The sequence below is a fragment of the Bos mutus genome, chromosome 21, assembly GCF_027580195.1.
Source record: "Bos mutus isolate GX-2022 chromosome 21, NWIPB_WYAK_1.1, whole genome shotgun sequence".
In the NCBI taxonomy this organism is placed as follows: domain Eukaryota; kingdom Metazoa; phylum Chordata; class Mammalia; order Artiodactyla; family Bovidae; genus Bos; species Bos mutus.
The window spans coordinates 29,634,473-29,652,089 of record NC_091637.1 but is presented as its reverse complement, the minus strand read 5'-3'; the positions used below and the strand labels follow the sequence as shown (position 1 = coordinate 29,652,089).

Genomic DNA, 17,617 nt, shown 5'->3' with positions numbered 1-17,617 from the left:
CTTGAAATGCAGTTACATTCACTTGTGAAGGGACTCAGTCCCAAAGGCTTGAAAGGCGGGCAGGGCTTAAGTGGGAGGTGGGGCGGGGGGCTCTCGACCTTCCACTGTGTATTTCTGCATCCCTGCCTTTGGCTTGCTCTGAGCAGGTGGGACAGAATGCCTTCAGCCCTGGGAGGCCCCAAAGCCATGGCCAAGCTGCACTTGAGGGCTAGGAGCACAGGGTGGGTCAGGGATCAGGAGCCAGAGTTCCCTGTGTCCGGAGCAGCCCCTAAACCACCGGGCGGCAGGCACCCCTCCTTCCACCAGCGGGGACGTGCCCTGCCTGAGTCACGGGTTGTTTGCCTCCTGCCTAGGCTGACAGCTCAGGCCCAGCTGCCGCTGGGGACGCCACTCCCCTCACCCCCCATCATCGGAAAAACACACGAGAATGATTAAGACCAAATGTCTTGCCACAGTGTGACGGTGTGGGGGAGCTCCAGTAGAGATTCCCAGACAGAGCAGGCGAGGAGCTGGGGAGTCTGCCTCCTCCCGAGACACGGATTCAGAGAGGCTTGGTGCTCCTGGGGTCACAGAGCACAACAGCAGTGGCCCAGCTGGGACTGGGACCAGCGCTGGCCCCTGCTCCCCGTCCCTTGTAAGGGCTTGCTCTTGCCGCAGTAGAAAGCCCTGGGAAGCCATTCCTCAGAGCAGGGGTCCCTGGAGCCACAGAACAGAATGTGAGTGGAGAAGGGGACAAGCCCCTTCCAGGAGCAGCACTCATGAGCAGACTGTAAAATGGTCAAGTCCAAGGTTCATGGCCAGAGGTGAGGGCCGGAGCCTGTTCAGGTCACTTCCTGGCCTTCTCCAGCCTCTGCACCCCTCACCAGGGCCCAGGACACACTTCAGAACACCTCGTGCCCATCTGCTCCCTGGTGTATTCACCACAGTCTGATTCCGTGGAACGAGGTGTGGCAGGCAGGGAGGGGCTGGTGTGGCAGGTGCTGGGTGGCAGGACCACGTGTCAACAGAGCAAGAGCCCAGCACCTGGGACTGGCAGTGAGGAAGGAGCCAGCCCAGCCCCGTTCCTGAGCATGGAGAAGGTGAAAGAAAGGGCCATCAAGGGTGGGTCTGACCTGCCTGTTCCTGCCCCCAACCCTGGTACAGACGGACTTGACAGGTGAAGCCGGAGGGGCCAGGGATGTGTCCGTGGGGTTCACTCCAGGGGTAGGCCCTGCTGGTGACAAGATGGGCCTTGCTTCTTAAGGGGGTGTGGCTCAATCCCTGTGAAATGCAGGGGTCTGGAAAGGGCGGGGTCGGGGGCCTGAGCAGGGGCCATGAAGTAAGGGGTAGGACTAGCACCCCCTGGGCCTCTGCCAGGCTGTACCCGGTGCCCAAAAAACCTTCACACCACCTGTTACCAGCACACACCTCCTCTAGAAGCCTGCCTCTGCTTTGACTCCCTTGAGCCTTCCTGTCCCCATGGACCCCTCTCTCCCTGCAGACCTCCTAGAGGAGCAGACTGAAAAGATGCTCTCTAACCGTGGCAAGGGGGAGTTCCCCCAAGCCAAGAGGAAGCCAAGCTGCACTTGGAAACAGTAGATGCCTGTTTATTACGACAATAATAATAATAATAATAATAATAACGTTATGCAAACTGTTAGAATAAAAAAATACCTTTTCTGAGAGGGAGGGGTCCCCAGCCTGCCAGTGGTGGGATCCCCGGTTAGCACCATTAGGGCCTGAGGGGCGGGGCTCCGCCACAGCCCATGCTGGGCGCTGAGGTCCGTGCGTCAGTCTGTCTGTGCATCCTGGCCGCTGGGGGCCGGGGCGCGGGTCAGCGGCGGGCGACCCTCTGGTGGCCGCGGGAGGGGACACCGGGCGGGGGACAGGAGCGGCAGCACTGGGCGCGGACGGTGGGCAGCTGGCAGCGGCCCAGCAGGCGCAGCGTCTCACAGAAACCGAAGGACAGGCGATCACGCTCGCAGCCTAGGGGCGCAGGGGGGCGGGTCAGGACCTGCAGGCTGGGCACCCCGGACGCCCCCCTGCCCGTGCCAGGTGGGAGGAGCTTCCCTGAGATTTTACCTGGGCCATCTCCCTATCCCCAAAGACCTTAAGGAGACCTGCAGCCACCCCCAGAGCGTCAGCCTGCTGTTTCTGGAAGGGCTCCCCTCGGCCTGAGGAGTAGATCTCCAGCGGCTCCCTGTCCCTCCTGCCCTTGGCCTGGACCCACCACCCTAGGACTGGGGAACTGGGCTTGCTGGGCTCGGATGTCCAGAGGAAGACCCTGAGACCCCAGCCCTGACTCCTCAGGGGCTCGTGGGAAGCCAAGGAGCCTGCCACCCTTTCCGTCTCTGTGGACCCTGAGTGACCCCAAGGGCCTGGCACACAACTCAAGTGCCAGGGGCCTCCTGCCAGCCTACAGCGGCCTCTGCCCCCCACCCCTACCCTCTATCCAAAGGCACCTATCCTGCCAGACCTCCCTGCCCCCTGGGCTGTACCCAGCCTCAGCCTCCAGGTCGCACACTGGAAGAGGCCCGTCAGCCAGGCCAGTCACTGAGGCCCCAGGAGAGGAGGTGTGACCTGGGCCGTCAGGCCATCAGCAGAGCCCAGGCCTCCTGAGGAGGGACAGATGGAGGCTGCCTGTCCGAGGCTGAGGCTGAGGCTTGGCCGGCCCTCCTGCCCCATGCTTATCAGAGCTATTTAGGGAAGCAGCTTGCTTCCAGCCTCCTGGCCTCGTTCCCGCTGCCGGTGACAGCCTCCAGCTGCCGCCCGGCCCTGCTCACTTCAGCAGACATCCCGTGGGAGGAGAAGCAAGAAGGCAACTGGCAGCCCTGGCCCTGGGACATCCCCGGGGCCCAGCTGAGGGCACAAGGCAGCAGGCTGGATCCCCCACCCTGGCTCTGGGCAGCGGCTCTAACCTACACATCCGCCAACCTGCGTCCTGTTCCCACCGTTGAGACCTCAGGCAAGTTTCTGAACTTCTCAGGGGGCCCCAGTCCCCTCCTCTGCCAGTAACCCCCACCTCCACAGGCAAACGGATGTGGCCCTGCTATGTCAGCTGCCTCACAGGGTGTGATGACCGCACACCCTGGAGTTTCCAGACTTTTCAGACGTCCTGCCGACAAGTCATCAAAACATCCTGGGGACTCCAGGGGCTCAGCATCCTGGTCACTTCGTTGCCCTCCCCCCTTAAACGGCTCACTTGGGTGCTAACAGCTACCTTAGGGCTGTGTGCAGGCCGTGGGGCGGTGCTTGCTGGATGAATGCGGAGGGCAGGGCACTCGGGGCGGGTGGGATTTCTGCTGGGCCTCGAGGTAATGGGGCAACAAGGCCTTCCCTGCCAGTGGCAGGGGCAGCAAGGCATGGCCCTGGCTAGGCTGGGCCTGCCCAAGGGCTGCCAAGGAGCCAGTTGCTGGTACAGAAGGCAGCTTGGGCCAGGTACCCTGGCAGCTGAGGGCCAAGTCTGTCCTGGGGAGGGGGCTCTGTCCCCTGATCAGGGGCCAGACAGTTGACGGCAGAGGAGCTGCTAGGTTCCCGACAGAGGCAGTTCCAGGCGCTCCTATAGACCTTGTGGTGAGGGATGACAGTGTCCACGAGGGAGAGGAAGAAGCCAGCCTTCCCTGAGCACCTCCTGGGCTCTTCAGCCCAAGACATCACTTGGGGGAGGGGAGTTGTCTGCCCCTTTATGCATAAGACAGGGAAGGGAGCGCCAGGCCACACAGCTGGTGAGAGGAGGCCAGGTGTGACCACAGGGCCACCGTTTCCTGTGCTCAGCACTGCAGGGGGCGGCTGGGCTGCAGGAAGGAAGTGTGTGTGTGCCCAAGTGTGTATATGTGTGTGTCTCTGGCTCTGGCTCTTTCTCCAGGAGGACCCAGCTGGCCAGGAAGCCACCAGCTGCTGGGAGCAGGACCCTAGGAGGGAGGTCCTTTCCCAGGGTCACACAGCTTGCTCTGGGCAGTCTTCCTCTGGCCAGAGCTGGGGAGGGGGCTTCCCCCAGGCCTGGGCCCCACAGCCTCAGGGACATCCCTAGCCTCACTCCAGGAAGAGGGGGTAACTGAGACCCAGATGGAAAAGGAGCTCGCCTGGGGGCCAGGCTGCTGCTTCCACTCCTCCCTGAGCTAGACAGAGCTGCCTGCAGGGAGGGAGGCCCCTTGCTCTGACCCCAGCACTGCCCCAGCCTCTGCGTGGCACCCCCCTCCGTCAGCCTGTGCTTTGGGGGGACAGCTCCATGAGTCCCATCTCCCCACCGTCCACCCCGCCCCCAGCCCCAGCAGAGAGCCGCGTGGGGCACTCACGTGGCGGCTCGGTGAGCTCACAGTCCTGGGTGCCGCATGGCCGCGAGCTCTCAGGCCAGGCCTCGTGGCCGCACAGATCGCTGTCTTCCTCGGGCAGCCCGGTCTGGGTGTTGACGCACTTGACCAGGCGCCGCTGAACACCGCCGCCACAGGGAGCTGAGCACTGCGGGGAGCGGGGGCGGGGGGTGAGCATCCCCTGGGCCAGCCCTGCAGGGGGGCATCCCAGGCCATCCCCAGGGCAGTGGCTGCCTTCGCCAGGAAGACTGGCTCCTGGTTCCCAGCCCCAACCCTCTGGCCTCCTCAGAGGGTCCGGTGTGTCCCCAGAGGCCACCAGTGTTCACTTGCAGGAACGGGGCAGGGGGGTGGTGGTGGGGGAAGCTGTCGGCCCCTCACATGGGATGGGACATGCCCCAGGGCTGGGGGAACTGCATGGGTAGTGGGAGGGAGGGAGACAAAGCTTCTCAGGAAGGGCCCACCGTCCCCAGTCAGGCTCTGTTCCTGTCAGTCGGGGTCTGACATTTTTAAAAGGCCCTAGAATTAAATCTGTGCCAAGATTGTGCCAGGCCCTGTGCTAAGCGCCTCACCGTGTGACTTCATCTAATCCTTACAACCCCATTTTACAGATGAGACAACAGAGGCCCAGCAAGGTGAAGCAACCTTCCCAGGGTCCCTCGGCAGGTCCCCCAGTGGGACAAGGACTGAGATTCCCAAACCTGCGAGCTCCAAACAGGCCTGGCAGGAAGGGTCCTGCTCAGCTGAGGCCTCAGTGGCCATTCCCCTACCCCCTCCGCCCGTCTGGCCTTTGTTTGGTCTCCTAAGCAGCCCCGTGTCCGTCACTCCTGCCCCAGGACTTTGCATGTGCTGCTCCCTGCGTGCTTCCCCTCGACAGCACAGACCCCGCTGGTCTTCCTCTCGATCCCCTCCTCAGAAGGCCTTGCCTGACGTCACAACGCACATCCGTTCGTTTTTGGTTTGTCTCCCTGGTGGGCCGTGAGTTCCAGTGGGGCATGGACCTTGTCAGGCTACCACTGCCATCTGCAGAGGCCACAGGGACCCTGGCATGCAGGACTCACTCAACAACTCTTTACGTGAAAAAGGTCTGATGGATGCCTGCTGACACAGGGCCTCCTGTCCACAGGCCCTCTCCCCGCCCTGAACCCCCGCACTTGCTCACCTGGCCCCAGGGCCCCACCACCCACTGCGTGCAGGGGTGGGTGTTGCAGGACCGCGTGCTGTTGGGTCTCAGCGCCTCCTCACAGAGGCCTGGCTCCGGGCAGGTCACAAGACGCTGCTGCTCACCACCGCCGCAGGCCTCGGAGCACTGGGAGGGCAGGGGAAGGGTCTGCGGGCTGCCAGCATCCGAGGACACCCCCACTCACTCCCATCCCCAGATCTCTGAGCCTCACCTCCCTCCAGGAAGAGGTGTACCAGCTGAGGCAGGGTTGGGCCCCACAGGGCCGGCGGGCGGGCGGCTTGGTGGGCCCCGGTTGGCAGTGGAAAGGCCGCAGTGGCTGGAGGTCCCGTGTGTCCACACACTGCACGTCCCGTGTGGAGGAGCCCCCGCCGCAGCTGCGGGAGCACTGGAGGCCGAGGGTCCCGTGTGTGCACACACAGAACCCAGCGGGGGTGGGGGTGAGCATCGGACTCCCCTCCCACACCACCCCCACTGCCAGGGCAGGTCCCTTAAGAGTCCCAGGGAGAGGCCATGGCTGACCAGCCTTGGGCAGAGGGTGATGTGGCCAGGGGCTGCCCCAGGGTAGGACAGATGGATAAAGAGAGGAACAGAGGAGAAAATGAAATCCCAAGGGTTATAGAAAGTACAGAGAAAAGGATACAGGCAGTAAGAGAAGGGGCCTGGGGCAGGCTGACCCCCACACAGATGGGGCATCCCGGAGACCAGAAATTAAAGTGCAAAGCTGTGCACACGGACCCTGGCCCGCCGATCGGTGGTGGCTGTGGCTGATCCCAAACACAGGCCACGGGCCCCAGGGCTATGCCCCATGCCCTGAAGCTGCCAGCCGCCTCCCTCACATACCTTACTCCAGTTGCCCATGTGCCAGGCAGCACAGGGCCGCAGGTGGCAGCGGCGGGCGGGCTGGGGTCGGCCAGCGGGGGCGCAGTCCTCCTCCCGGCCGGAGCTGCAGCGCACGAGTCTCCAGACAGCCCCCAGGCCACAGGTGGTGGAGCACTGGGGGCAGGGGACCCAGTGGCCATGAGGGTGGGCGGATCCCCATGCCCGCCAGCTCCCCAGCCAGGCGAGAGGGACCAGACACTGCCTCAGTTTCCTCATCTGAAAATGGGCTCCTCCACCCACCTCCCAAGGGGGCCAAGAAGATGAAAAGTCAGATCCCCTGGCAGCCAACTGTTCCTGCTCACACATGTGGGGTGGCCCAGCTGTCCTGCTAAGGCTCGCTGCTTCCCTAAGTCACTTGGAGAAGGAAGTCTGGGCGCTTCAGCCTCAGCCCATCCCTCCCATACCAAAACTAGGGATCTGAGCAGAAGCAGCTCACTTCCCCTCCAGTGATAATCTGGGGAGGGTGGAATGGGGCGGTACACACAGGCCAGCTTCTTCCCATGCAGCTGAGACCCTCACAGGCCCCTGACAAAGCAGGGGGAGCCACTGAGGGGACAGCCAGGTGGCAAGGAACCGAGCTGCTCCTGGAGGAGCCAGGCTGAGCCTCGGCAAACCGTGGTGGGCCGCTCTGGGCCTGGGGAGTATGAGAGAGAAGCTTCCCCACCAACACAACTATTGGGGGTGAGCTCCTTGTCCCTGGGGCATGAAAGCCAGAATATGAGAGAGCTGCTCCCCCTGGCTGCCCCTCACTTGTGCCTGGCCCTGCCCTCCTAGCAGCCCCCGTGCTACTCAGGAATGAGCCTCTAGGGGCCCCAGGCCCCCTCAGCCCACTGTATTGCTCAAAAGGGAAACTGAGGCCCCGTGGGGCAGACCGGCCCCAGAGGCACATGGGGGGCAGTGTGACTGAGACAGGGCAATGCTCCTCCTACCCACAGAGGCTCCACCCACCACAGGCTGTCAGTTCTTGAGCCCTCACTCCCCAGAAGGCAGGACAGACACAGCTCTGCCTACTTTCAGTGAGGACACCACCCACCCGACACACACACCGGCCTGCCCTGACCCCAGCAGCACTTGCCTGGCTCCAGTTCCCCACTTCCCAGCTGGCATTCCTGGCAGGCAGCAGGTCCACAGGGAACCCCTCCTCGACCGGGCTGGGGTCCAGAGGCCCAGGGGCTCTGCTGCTGTTGGCCGGACTATCCTGAGCTGGTGTGGACAGCAGCCCAGGGCTTGGGGGCATCTTGGAGCTGGGGGGCTCAGGCTGGCCCAAGGGGCCCAGGCTCTGGGGAGTCACCCAAGGCATGTGCCCCAGGCCAGTGGGGGCCATGAGAAGGAAGGTTCCTGGCATCGCCAAGGTCTGCAGGTTCTGCAGAGTCGGTCCTGGGGTTGAGAAGGTGGCAGTCCCCAGCTCCAGGGGGCTGTCCGTACCCTGAGTGTCTGGCAGGGCAGTGGTGGGAGGAGGAAGTGGAGGGGCACCTCCCATGGTGGGCCACAGCTCACTGTCCAGAGGCCCCAGGCTACCCTCAAGAGCTGGCTCCCAGGCCGCCGTCCCACTCGTCCACAGCTCTACTGTGCGGGGACTAGGGGAGGAGTGGGTAGTGTCAGCGGAGGACAGAGAGGGTGACGTGGGGCTGGGCCTTTGGGGCGGGAGCGGGGCTCCACGGCCTAAGGCTTCCTCCTCATCAGAAACCTCATTGGTCCTCTCCCACCGGGGAGGGGGCGGCAGGCTCTGGCTGTCCTCTGCTCCCAGGAACTGGTTCTGGCTCCCAGGGGCAGCAGGCGTCTCCATGCTGATGGAAGTGGGGGGCCAAGGCAAGCTGGGGAGCCCAAGGTCTGGAGCGCCAATGGGGGCATCTTCCTCAGGTAGGAAATTGACCAGGGAGTTCCCAGGGGTCTGCTCCAAGGGTGGGGGTGGGGATGGGCCAGCCTGGCTGGGCCAAGGGGCAGAGTACCCATCTCCCAGTGCCCCCTCATCCCGAGTCCCAGGAGGCTCTGTGGGAGGAACGGGGGTCCCCGTGGGGGGCTCAGCAGCAGTGCTCGGGGGTGGGGGTCTCCAATCCCCTGTGCCCACCGGCTCTGAGTCAGGGTCTTCGAAGGGCCCATAGGACAGGTCCTCGTGGAAGTTAATGAAATTGTAGTCGTAGTAGAAGTCGTCGACGAACACGGGCCCTGGCAGGCCCAGCTCATGGCCCTCCTCCTCGATGGCATTGCCCATGCCGGCTGGCTCGGGTGATGAAGGCAGTGGAGGGCGCGGGGCCAGGTGGCTGGGAATGAAGTCCACCTCATTGAAGAGCTCGGGGCTGAAGGAGCCACTGCCTGAGCCTTCAGGGCCCAGCGTGTCCAGGGCCTGGGGCACGGTGGCAGGAGGCAGGCGGCCTCGCGTGCTGGCTGCTGGGCCTCGTCGCAGGGGACCCCAGTGTCGTTGATACAGAGGATGCTCCGGCGCTGAGTGCCTGGCCCGCATGTCACCGAGCACTAAAGGGAAGGCTGGGTGAGGGACTCAGGCCAGGAGGAGCCAGGGCCTTGCAAGGTACCCGGCCAGCTGCTCAGTGTCAGCGGATAGCGCCCTGGCCGCTGGAGACCGTGGCTGTGACGTCCCAGGACATCCCAGCCTCTGAGGCTTTGGGGATGGGGCCAGACCTGGGATGTCCCAGTCCCCCTCCCACCATGGTGCCCAGCAGTAGGGGTTCCCGGAACACTGTCTCTGCCTCCCTGTAGCCCAAGACCAATGGCAGAGCTAACCCCACCCGTGCTGATGCTCACCTCAGACCAGTTCCCCACAGCCCAGGTGGCCGGACAGGGCACATCGCGGTTGCAGGGGGTTTCGGCAGGGGGCTGGGGCAGGTGCTCACAGGCAGGCGGCTCCAGGGCGCGCTGCTCATCCAGCCCCACACTGCGGATGCAGAGCACGGCTCGGCGGGAGAGCCCTCCAGGCCCACAGGAGCTGGAGCACAGCTGCCACTCACCTGCCCACCACCTGGGGGTGTACAAGGGCAGATGAGCATGGGGCCGCCTGGCATTCTCAGGCACTCGGACTCAGGGTCAGGCCTAAGCCCAAGGGAGGAGTCCCCGGAGCTCCAAGCCTGAGATGGCACTCTGGTGCCCAAAGCCCAGCAACCGGGCACAGTCCCCTTTGCTCCTGCCGCCTTCACCCCTGGGAGACCTGGGCAAGCCCCAAGGCCTGTGTCCACATCCAGGGACCCAAGCATGAGTGACCAGGGATGTCCCTGGCTAGTGTTGGTTATTGAGGAGGAGCCCAGGCTGAGGTCAGGGGCAACCAGAGGCTGGGTCCAGCCTTGGGAGGTGGGGCCCAGAGCCCAGCTCCCTCTGCTCTTCCAGGGCCTCTGGTGAGGGACACCTGGAGTCAGGCGCCCGGCACGCTCACCGGGCAGGGCAGGGCTCCTCGCTGCACTTCCTCTGGCGGTCATCCGGCCGGTCCAGGGGGTCACAGTGCCTCTCGTCTACAGGCCCCGCCTGCCGCTCCGTGCAGTGCACACTCTGCCTCTGCATGCCTGGGAGGCCATGGGGGCTCAGCCTGGGCCTGGCACCCACGGCACTCCCTGCCCGAACCACCCTGCACCCAAAGACACAGCTGCACCCACCCTGCTCAGAACCCTTCCAGAACTGGGCCTCGCTGCCTCCATCAGGATGAAGGCAGGCCCCCACCGCCCCCTGCTCACTGCCTTCCTGGCTTTCACTCCCACCCCTGCAGAGGCAGCAGAGTGCGCAGGGTCTGTGGAGGAGGGGGGCGGTCTAGCCCTGCAGCTTCCTAACTGGGAAGCCTTGGGCAGCTCACTTGGCCTCTCTGAACCTCAGTGTCGTCATCTGTAAATGGGAGCAACGATAACACCTGCCTTGGTGAGACCACAACTAGCGCTAAATGCAACCACAGCCTAGTGCAACCCTGTGTCTACACCCCGCCCCCCAGCAGGGTCAGTGCTCAGAAACAATAAAGAAGAAATCCATCAGTTCACGCGGCCAGGCACTCCCCTATGGCCCCACGGCCCCCCATTAGCTTTGTCACGGTTCCTGGCCTTCACTCCCTCTGTACTGCCTGCCTCTGGGCCTTTGCACGGCTGTGCTCCTCCCCCCAATACACCTGTGAGGCCCAGTGACAGGACTAGCTCCAGAAGGCTCTGCCTCCCCCCTGTCCCTCTACAGCACAGAAGAGGGGCTCACCCCTTCCCTGAGCCTCCGGTCTCCCTGCCCCACCCCACCCTCTCCTTCCTGCCTAACAGAACGCTGGGTTTGTTTAAGGTCACGATGCCAAACACTCCCCACTGCGGTTCCCTGGCAGCTGGGGGTCTGGGACAGTCGTGCCAGAGAGAAAAAGGCACAAGTCCCTCCCTTTGCCCCTTCTCCCTTCCACCTAGAGCTGGCAAGAAGTCTGGACCAAGGATGCCATCTTGTGATACACACAAGGGGAAGATGGGGCTGACAGGGGTCCCTAAAAACACGGCAGGCCATGCCGCCAGCCTGGACTGTGCACCCTGGGGCTTCTCACTGAGGAGACAAGTAAACCCTTACTGCTCCAGCCATGCCTCGTCAGGATCCTGCCACTTGCTGCTCAACACATTCCATTCTGTCCACGTGGGGAGCCACCAATTTGCTGGAAACCAGTTCCCCCGTGTCTGGTTCATCAAAGGTATTTGTTTTTGCACTTGTAAATTTAACACTTAAGTGAGAAAGGATGATTCTGATAGCTTCTGAAGGTTTCTCTCCAGCTTCAGTGCATCACTGTTCACTTTATAATCCTAACGGCATTTCAAAGAATGTCCAAACGCCTCTCTCTCTGTCCCAGATTCCTGATATGGAGACCCCTGTACCCTGAGGGTGGGGGGATGGGCAGGGATACGGAAGGAACCACGGGGAGGGGAGAGTCAAGTTGTTACACCTTTTAGAAAGAGTTTAAAGAAATAAATAAATGTGGTGAATAATGGGGCCATCGGGTAAGAGGCTCAGAGTTGGGTGGGGAGATGCTTGCTGCGTCCTGGCCTCCCGTCCCTGTCCGACTCCATCCTCCCCCTCCCATCTCCTTTCTTTCCCTCCTCCCCCACCCTCCTCATGGGGAGGGGCAGCAGCCTAGACAAGTTAGGCTCCAGGCTCCCAGGACAGACAGGAGCGCCCCATGGAGGAGGGGTCCCTGGGGAAGCTGGAGGAGGGGAGGAGCCCATCCTGAGGGGGATGCAGGTAAGGCTCCAGGAGGATGAAGTGGTCAAGTCCCAGGTGTGGGGGAGAAGTGCTCACACAGGACCTGTCAGAGCTGAGCAGCGAGAAGAGGGAGGGGCAGCTGGCGCCTCTCTGGGGGAGACACACGGGCTGGCCAAGTGCCGTGTGCCATGCCTGCCTCACCCTGGTTACTCTCCCAGTTACTGACCCATGAGACAGGACCACTGCTAGCCCCATTATACAGATGAGGAAACTGAGGCCCAGAAGCAGCACTCCGAGCTCAGAGACGCCCCGCAAACAAGCAATGAGCCAGAGGCTGAAGCTGGGCCTCACCGCCCAGAGACAAAGGCCCCGCTGGGCAGCGGCCGTGCCCACCCCTCTCCTCACCTGTGCCACAGGTGACTGTGCATTTGGACCAGGGTCCATAGCGCCAGGAGAACTCAGGCGGCTGGATGTGGTCGTGGCCGTCCGCCTCCCTGTGGATGATGTACTCGTAGCGCACCCCGGGGTTGCTCTCCTGGAACAGGAGCTGGGGCAGGCAGGCGGGAGCCCTGTGAGCACGAGATGGCCTCTCCTGCAACCCAGCCCTGACACCCATCCTAAAGGAGCCGACCTCAGCTACCTCCGGGACCTGGGGCTACCCCATGGGGCCGTTTCAGAGCCAGGCTCCGCGACTGCCCCAGGGCACACTCCTGCCACGGGGCTGGGTCCCACGCACTCCACCTCTGCCCCGCCCGGGCCTGGCCCGGAAGACGGTCACCTGGATCCAGACAGGCTCGTCGGTGGGGCCAGGGGACGTGAGGTTCTCCCAGTTGCCTGTGCGGGCATAGGTGAAGGTGGTGCCCGCCACCTCGTAGTCCCCGTTCCACTGGATGGTCCACCCGCCATTGAGGAAGTACTTATCCGGGTCCTCGCTGCGCAGGGCCAGGAAGTTGCCGGCCTCCGCCACCTCCACGATGCGGATCTCGCGGGCGCCCACCGGGATCAACCCCACGTCCACATACCCTGTCGGCCAGGGGTTGAGCACAGGTTGTGAAAAGAAGAGGGCTAGCTGTGCTCTGCCCTTGCAGCTCTCGCCACTTGCCCCACCCGCCGATGCCAAGGTTTCGTCGTTAAGATTCGGACTTCCCTACTTAGATCTGTTCTAGGTCACCACACTCGGAAGGGCTCCTGCAATCCTGCCCCCGTGCCCGATGGCCCCTCTCTGGGAAACCTCAGTCTATCACTGGGCTGGGCCTAACCCTATACCTGGGGCCAGCATGACCTTTCTAAAAAACCCAATTGACCTTTCTCCTGATAACGTCCTCCTCATGCCTATAAAGCCTGTTTTTGTTCTTTTGCTAAATAGTACCCATCATGTCTGGAGAAGGGAATGCCAACCCACTCCAGTATTCTTGCCTGGAGAATCCTCATGGACAGAGGAGCCTGGAGGGCTACAGTTCACAGGGTCGCAGAGTTAGACACGACTGGTTGCCTAAGCACAGCACACAACACCCATGCCTGGCATTATCCCAAGAACCCTACGTGTGTAACAACCCTGTGTACCCCCAGGTACTACTGCTAGCCCCATTTTACAGATGAGGACACCAAGGCACAGAGACCTTACATAACTTGCCCCAGGGCTCTGCTGGGATGTGAATCAAGCTGTGAGGTCTGAGCTTTAACCACCATGCTGGGCTGCATCTCTGGGGATGAAATCTAAGCTTCTTGGCCACGCATTCAAAGCCCCATGGCAGCCCTGCCTTCTGTACAGTCAGGTCCCCAGACAGCATACTCCTTCTTGCCTCCAGGCTTCGTTGGGCACAAGCTCTTTCCTGCATGTGTAATGTTTTTCCTCATCTCCGCTGAGTCTTTCATGATTCAGCTCGACTTCTACTCCCCACAGGAAGTCTTCCCTGACCTCCCCAGGTCAGGACCTTCTTCCTCAGGGCTCTCACAGCCCCTCTGGGTCTCCCTCCACTGCAAGATGAGACTGTAAGCTCTTCACCTCCGTGTCTCCCTCACCCAGCATACAGTCGGCACTTAAACAGTGTATGCAAAACAGGTCCTGGGGTGCGGGAGTAGAGCTGTGGGGTTGGTTCTCTGAAGCTTCATAATGCCACTCATTAGCCCAGCCTGGAGTCCCTGGGGCAAGAGGACTCCCTAGGAGGGCAGGTCTCTGCATCTAGGCCTGGGGGCCCTGACTCCTGCCTGGTTCCTGGACCCAGCAAGGCAGCGTGCCTGCTTCCCACCGCTAGCCTCGGTGGGGACCAAGGAAGACGCAGGCAGGGGCTCAAGGGAGACAAAGAAGGGCTACCAGGCCAAGAGCACCCCCCGCCTCTGCTACCAGTGGTCCCTCTCCATACCCAGGCCCTCAGCCTCCTCGAAGGTCCCGCTCACGGTGTGACAGGTGGAGCCGTTGCCGTGGCACACCCCGCAGCGGTCTTCGACGGCACCCGAGTCGATCTCGAAGTCACAGCCCACATTCTGTAACGCATAGGAGGGGAGGCTCCTGGTGCTGGGCCGCTGGCCGCAAGCCCTCTCTGGCCCCCACCTCAGGGGCTGCCAGGGTGGGGAGGAGAGTGCTCGGGGCACGGAGCAGGGGCCCACCACTGTTGTGGCCTCCAGTCCCGAGTAAACCCCTCGACCTCTCTGAGCCTCAGTTTCCTCAGATGTGGAACAGGGGGAACCACCCACACCATGAAGATGTGCTGTGAGATCAAACGAGACAAGAGACAGGAAAAGCTGTGTAAACGGCCCCAGCAGGCGGGGCAGCGGGCATACAGGGGCTCCTGACCAGCATGGACAACAGTTTCCCCGAAATATGAATCAATGTTCTCTGCTGGTCCTGAGCCCTGGCCTCTACGCCCAGGAGCTTCCCCTGTCGGGAGCAGGGGAAAGAAAGTGCTGAGGACTCGGGCAGGGAAGCCGCCGCCGCCGCTGCTGCTGGAAATGTCTTTAAGTATTGTCAGCACACACTGATGCTTTCTCTGCCGGGCCGAGCCCCTGCACGGCAATCCCTGATAAGTGACCCCATTTAACCCTGTGACGTGGATTCTTGGACGGACAGTCCCCTTATCGCAGAGGAAACGTTTGCCCGGGGTCATTCAACCAGCGGGAGGTCGGGCCTCCGCCTGAGCTCTGGTTTCCGGGCTGGGGCCGGGCCAGCCCAGGCCAGATCTCAGAAGCCATGGCAGGCAGGCCGGGTGCAGTCGCAGAGGCTGAGGTTGATGGTGTGTGTGGTGGGTCCAGTCCCAGGAGGATTGGGGGGTGCTTTGCTGAGAGGTAATGGGAGACCCTCAAAAGGCTTCACTGGTAGAGCTGGGAAGCCCAGTGGCACAGCCTGGGGAGGGTGGCCAGAGGGAAGCAGGAGGAAGGCAGAGAGGGTCCTCTTCCTCGCTGGGCACACCTTGCAGATCCCATTGATGCAGAGGTCACGGCTGGCCTGGCCCTGGTAGCAGGGGGTGCCGTCCACCACAGCGTCCCGCAGCTTCTCAGCAAAGTACTCGTTCGAGGGCCGGCAGTGCAGCTCACAGGGGTTCACTGGGGCCCAAGCAGAGGAGCCGTGAGGGACAGGCAGGGCAGGAGTCACACCCGGAAGAGCATCAGTGGCGGGCGGGGGGCTCCACTGGGCTGGTAGTGTCTGCAAGGCTGCCCCCAGGAGCCAGGAGGGAGTGAGCGGCAGCCCCGCAGATGGCACCTGTGTCACTGGGCAAGCCTTGGGCCCTCGGACCTCCGCCCCCCAGACTTCAGTGTCCCCGCGGACGGCCGGACTCACCGTCATTGACCACAGGAACCCACGTGTGCAGCTGGCCCTTGTAGAGCATGGCGTCAAAGTGGCTGCACTGGACTTGGCGGAAGGAGGGGCGGCCGGCGGGGCAGGCCTGCAGGCTGCACAGGCGGAAGCGCTTCCGCTCACCCACGCAGTATTTGCCCTTGTATTTGGGCCTGTGGGGCGGGGTGGGGGTGAGTGAGCACTGACAGCGGAGCCAACCGCACACCTGAATCCAGAAGCAGGCCCCTGGAGCAGGCAGCTTCTCCCACACCCCGATACCCGGAGATTCCCAGCTCCCACCTCCGCTCCCACTGCTCTGCCTACCAGCCCCCCTTGCCCCCCTCGCCCCCACCTCGGCCCAGACTTGGTCTCCCTGTTTGAAAGGATCTCAGGGAAGGTGGTAGCACAAGGCCTGGGCTCTACCCCCAACCTGCTATGTGACCTTGGCAAAGTCTCCGGACCCCTCCGGGCCTCAGTTTCCTCATCTCTAAAATGGGACTGGGGTTGCCTCTGCAGAGGGTTACTGAGAAGCTGGGCTAAGCTACAGACTTGACTGGCACTAGCTGGAGGGGCTACTCCAAATCTCCAGCCTGTGAGACCCAGCGTCCTAACAGCCCATATGTCAGCAGACATGATCTTGGTGGCAGCACCCCATCCAGGTCAAAAGGAAGCCCCCTTGGCCCTGGCCCAGCCCAGAGCCTGAACCCCCAACTCCACCCCATCTGCTTCCACCCTGCTCAGATCTAGAGACCCGGAGACAAGGCAGGGTATAAGCATGGAGCCCTAGAAGGCCCTGGCTCTGAATCCCATGATCCCCTCCCGAGGCAGCCTAGTGAAGGTGCCAGCACCCCCTCAGTCCACAGAAGGGCAGACCTCTGCATCTCTCTGAATCTTCACCTCACCCCTCTGAGACGGGGAAACGAGGCCCAGGGAGATGAAGCCACTCGCCCCAGGTGACACAGCACCCCTCCCAGGCTGACCAGTTCTCCCAGCTGTCCCCAGTCTCATCTTGGACCCACGTGCCCTCCAATGTCACTACACGGCTCTATTTACTGAGCAATTACTACAGACTAGCTGCAGAGCTTTAGTGCACTTATCCGTGATGACAACTCTACCGGATGGGCACTGCTGCTGCCCATCGTATACTTTCTCGGGAAACTGAGGCCCTGAGAAGGGGTGGAGAGGGCCGCTGCATGAGGAGAGGAGAGGGGATTTGAACTCTATCCATCCAAGGTTCAGGGTCTAAGCTCTGAGCCACTGTCTTCCCTGCCTCCCTCCCATCAGCTGCTGCTTTGTGGTGTGGCCTCTAATGAGTGGCTCCACTCTCCAAGCCTTGGTGTTCCCTTCTCTGCAATAGCGTCAGAGAAACGCTCTGCAGAGCGTTCCCTTCTCACAATAGTTGTGACTCAACTAGCCACCAGGGCACTCCTAGAAGTGACCCGAAGTGGCTCTGGACACTCTGGGCTTGGCCTCCATGGGGATACTTCTGAGAACGGGAGACTGGGACAGACTGAATCGCTGACTCTGCTCAGGGCACCCCACCCCACCTGCCCCAGGTGCCCCGCACTCACGCAGGCTGCGTGCACTGCCGCTCGGCGCTCTGCACGCCCATGCCACAGCTCCGCGAGCAGAGGGACCAGGCGCTCCAGCCAGACCAGCCACCGTCCACGGCCTCGGGCCGGAAGCCCACGGGAACACACTCCCCATTCAGACACCACTACCAAGACAGACAAATGCAGAGCAAGCCCACTCCAAGCTCCTCACCCTAGTGAGAACAAGGTGGGTGGAAGGCCTGGAAGGGCCCAGAGGGGAAGACCCCAAGGGCTGGGGGAGGCCCCCTTCCAGTCACCCAAGACAGGCCCCACGGTAGACTTGAACAAAGAATAAAACAGAGCCCACATGCTGACTCTCAGAGGTGGAGGCACCTTGGAGAATTGCTCAGTCAAGCTCTGTCCCAAAGCCTCCATTCTGCAGATGGGGACTCAGGCCAGAGAGGGCTGGGGGTCGGCGAAGAACACTGGTGAGTCTGTGAACCAAGGCCGAGCCCAGAGCATGGACGCAGCAGGTGTCTCACCTGCTCTGCAGCTGGACTGGGGCTCCCCTACCTTGCTCTCCCCACAGCTGGTACCGTCCACAGCTGCATCCAGCTTGGAGTGACAGGTGGTCCCCACGGAGCACCAGAGTGTGTGGCAGACATTCTGCAAGAAGGAGCACAGAGGCCACACCCTCACCTCCTCCCCTACGCCTCCACCTGCCCTACCCCTCGCTGCCTCCTCGAGTCCCCTGGGAATCCCTCCTTGGGGCTGGCACATTCTGTAGGTGGAAGCCCCAGAGGTCCCTTCTTATCTC

General features: G+C 62.4%; 1 protein-coding gene across 1 annotated transcript in view; it reads right to left on the bottom strand.

The window, feature by feature from the left end:
- Window positions 1-1,571: 1,571 nt before the first annotated feature.
- ADAMTS7 (ADAM metallopeptidase with thrombospondin type 1 motif 7) overlaps window positions 1,572-17,617 on the bottom strand; it is a 58,112-nt gene continuing 42,066 nt past the window's right edge. Inside the window, 16 exon segments of the mRNA XM_070358499.1 lie at window positions 1,572-1,965; window positions 4,275-4,437; window positions 5,449-5,595; window positions 5,681-5,854; window positions 6,310-6,462; window positions 7,424-8,688; window positions 8,691-8,820; window positions 9,109-9,322; window positions 9,731-9,857; window positions 11,902-12,043; window positions 12,275-12,519; window positions 13,860-13,980; window positions 14,903-15,036; window positions 15,272-15,441; window positions 16,840-16,985; window positions 17,374-17,466. Coding sequence (XP_070214600.1) covers window positions 1,814-1,965; window positions 4,275-4,437; window positions 5,449-5,595; window positions 5,681-5,854; window positions 6,310-6,462; window positions 7,424-8,688; window positions 8,691-8,820; window positions 9,109-9,322; window positions 9,731-9,857; window positions 11,902-12,043; window positions 12,275-12,519; window positions 13,860-13,980; window positions 14,903-15,036; window positions 15,272-15,441; window positions 16,840-16,985; window positions 17,374-17,466 — 3,576 coding nt within the window. The 3' untranslated portion in view covers window positions 1,572-1,813.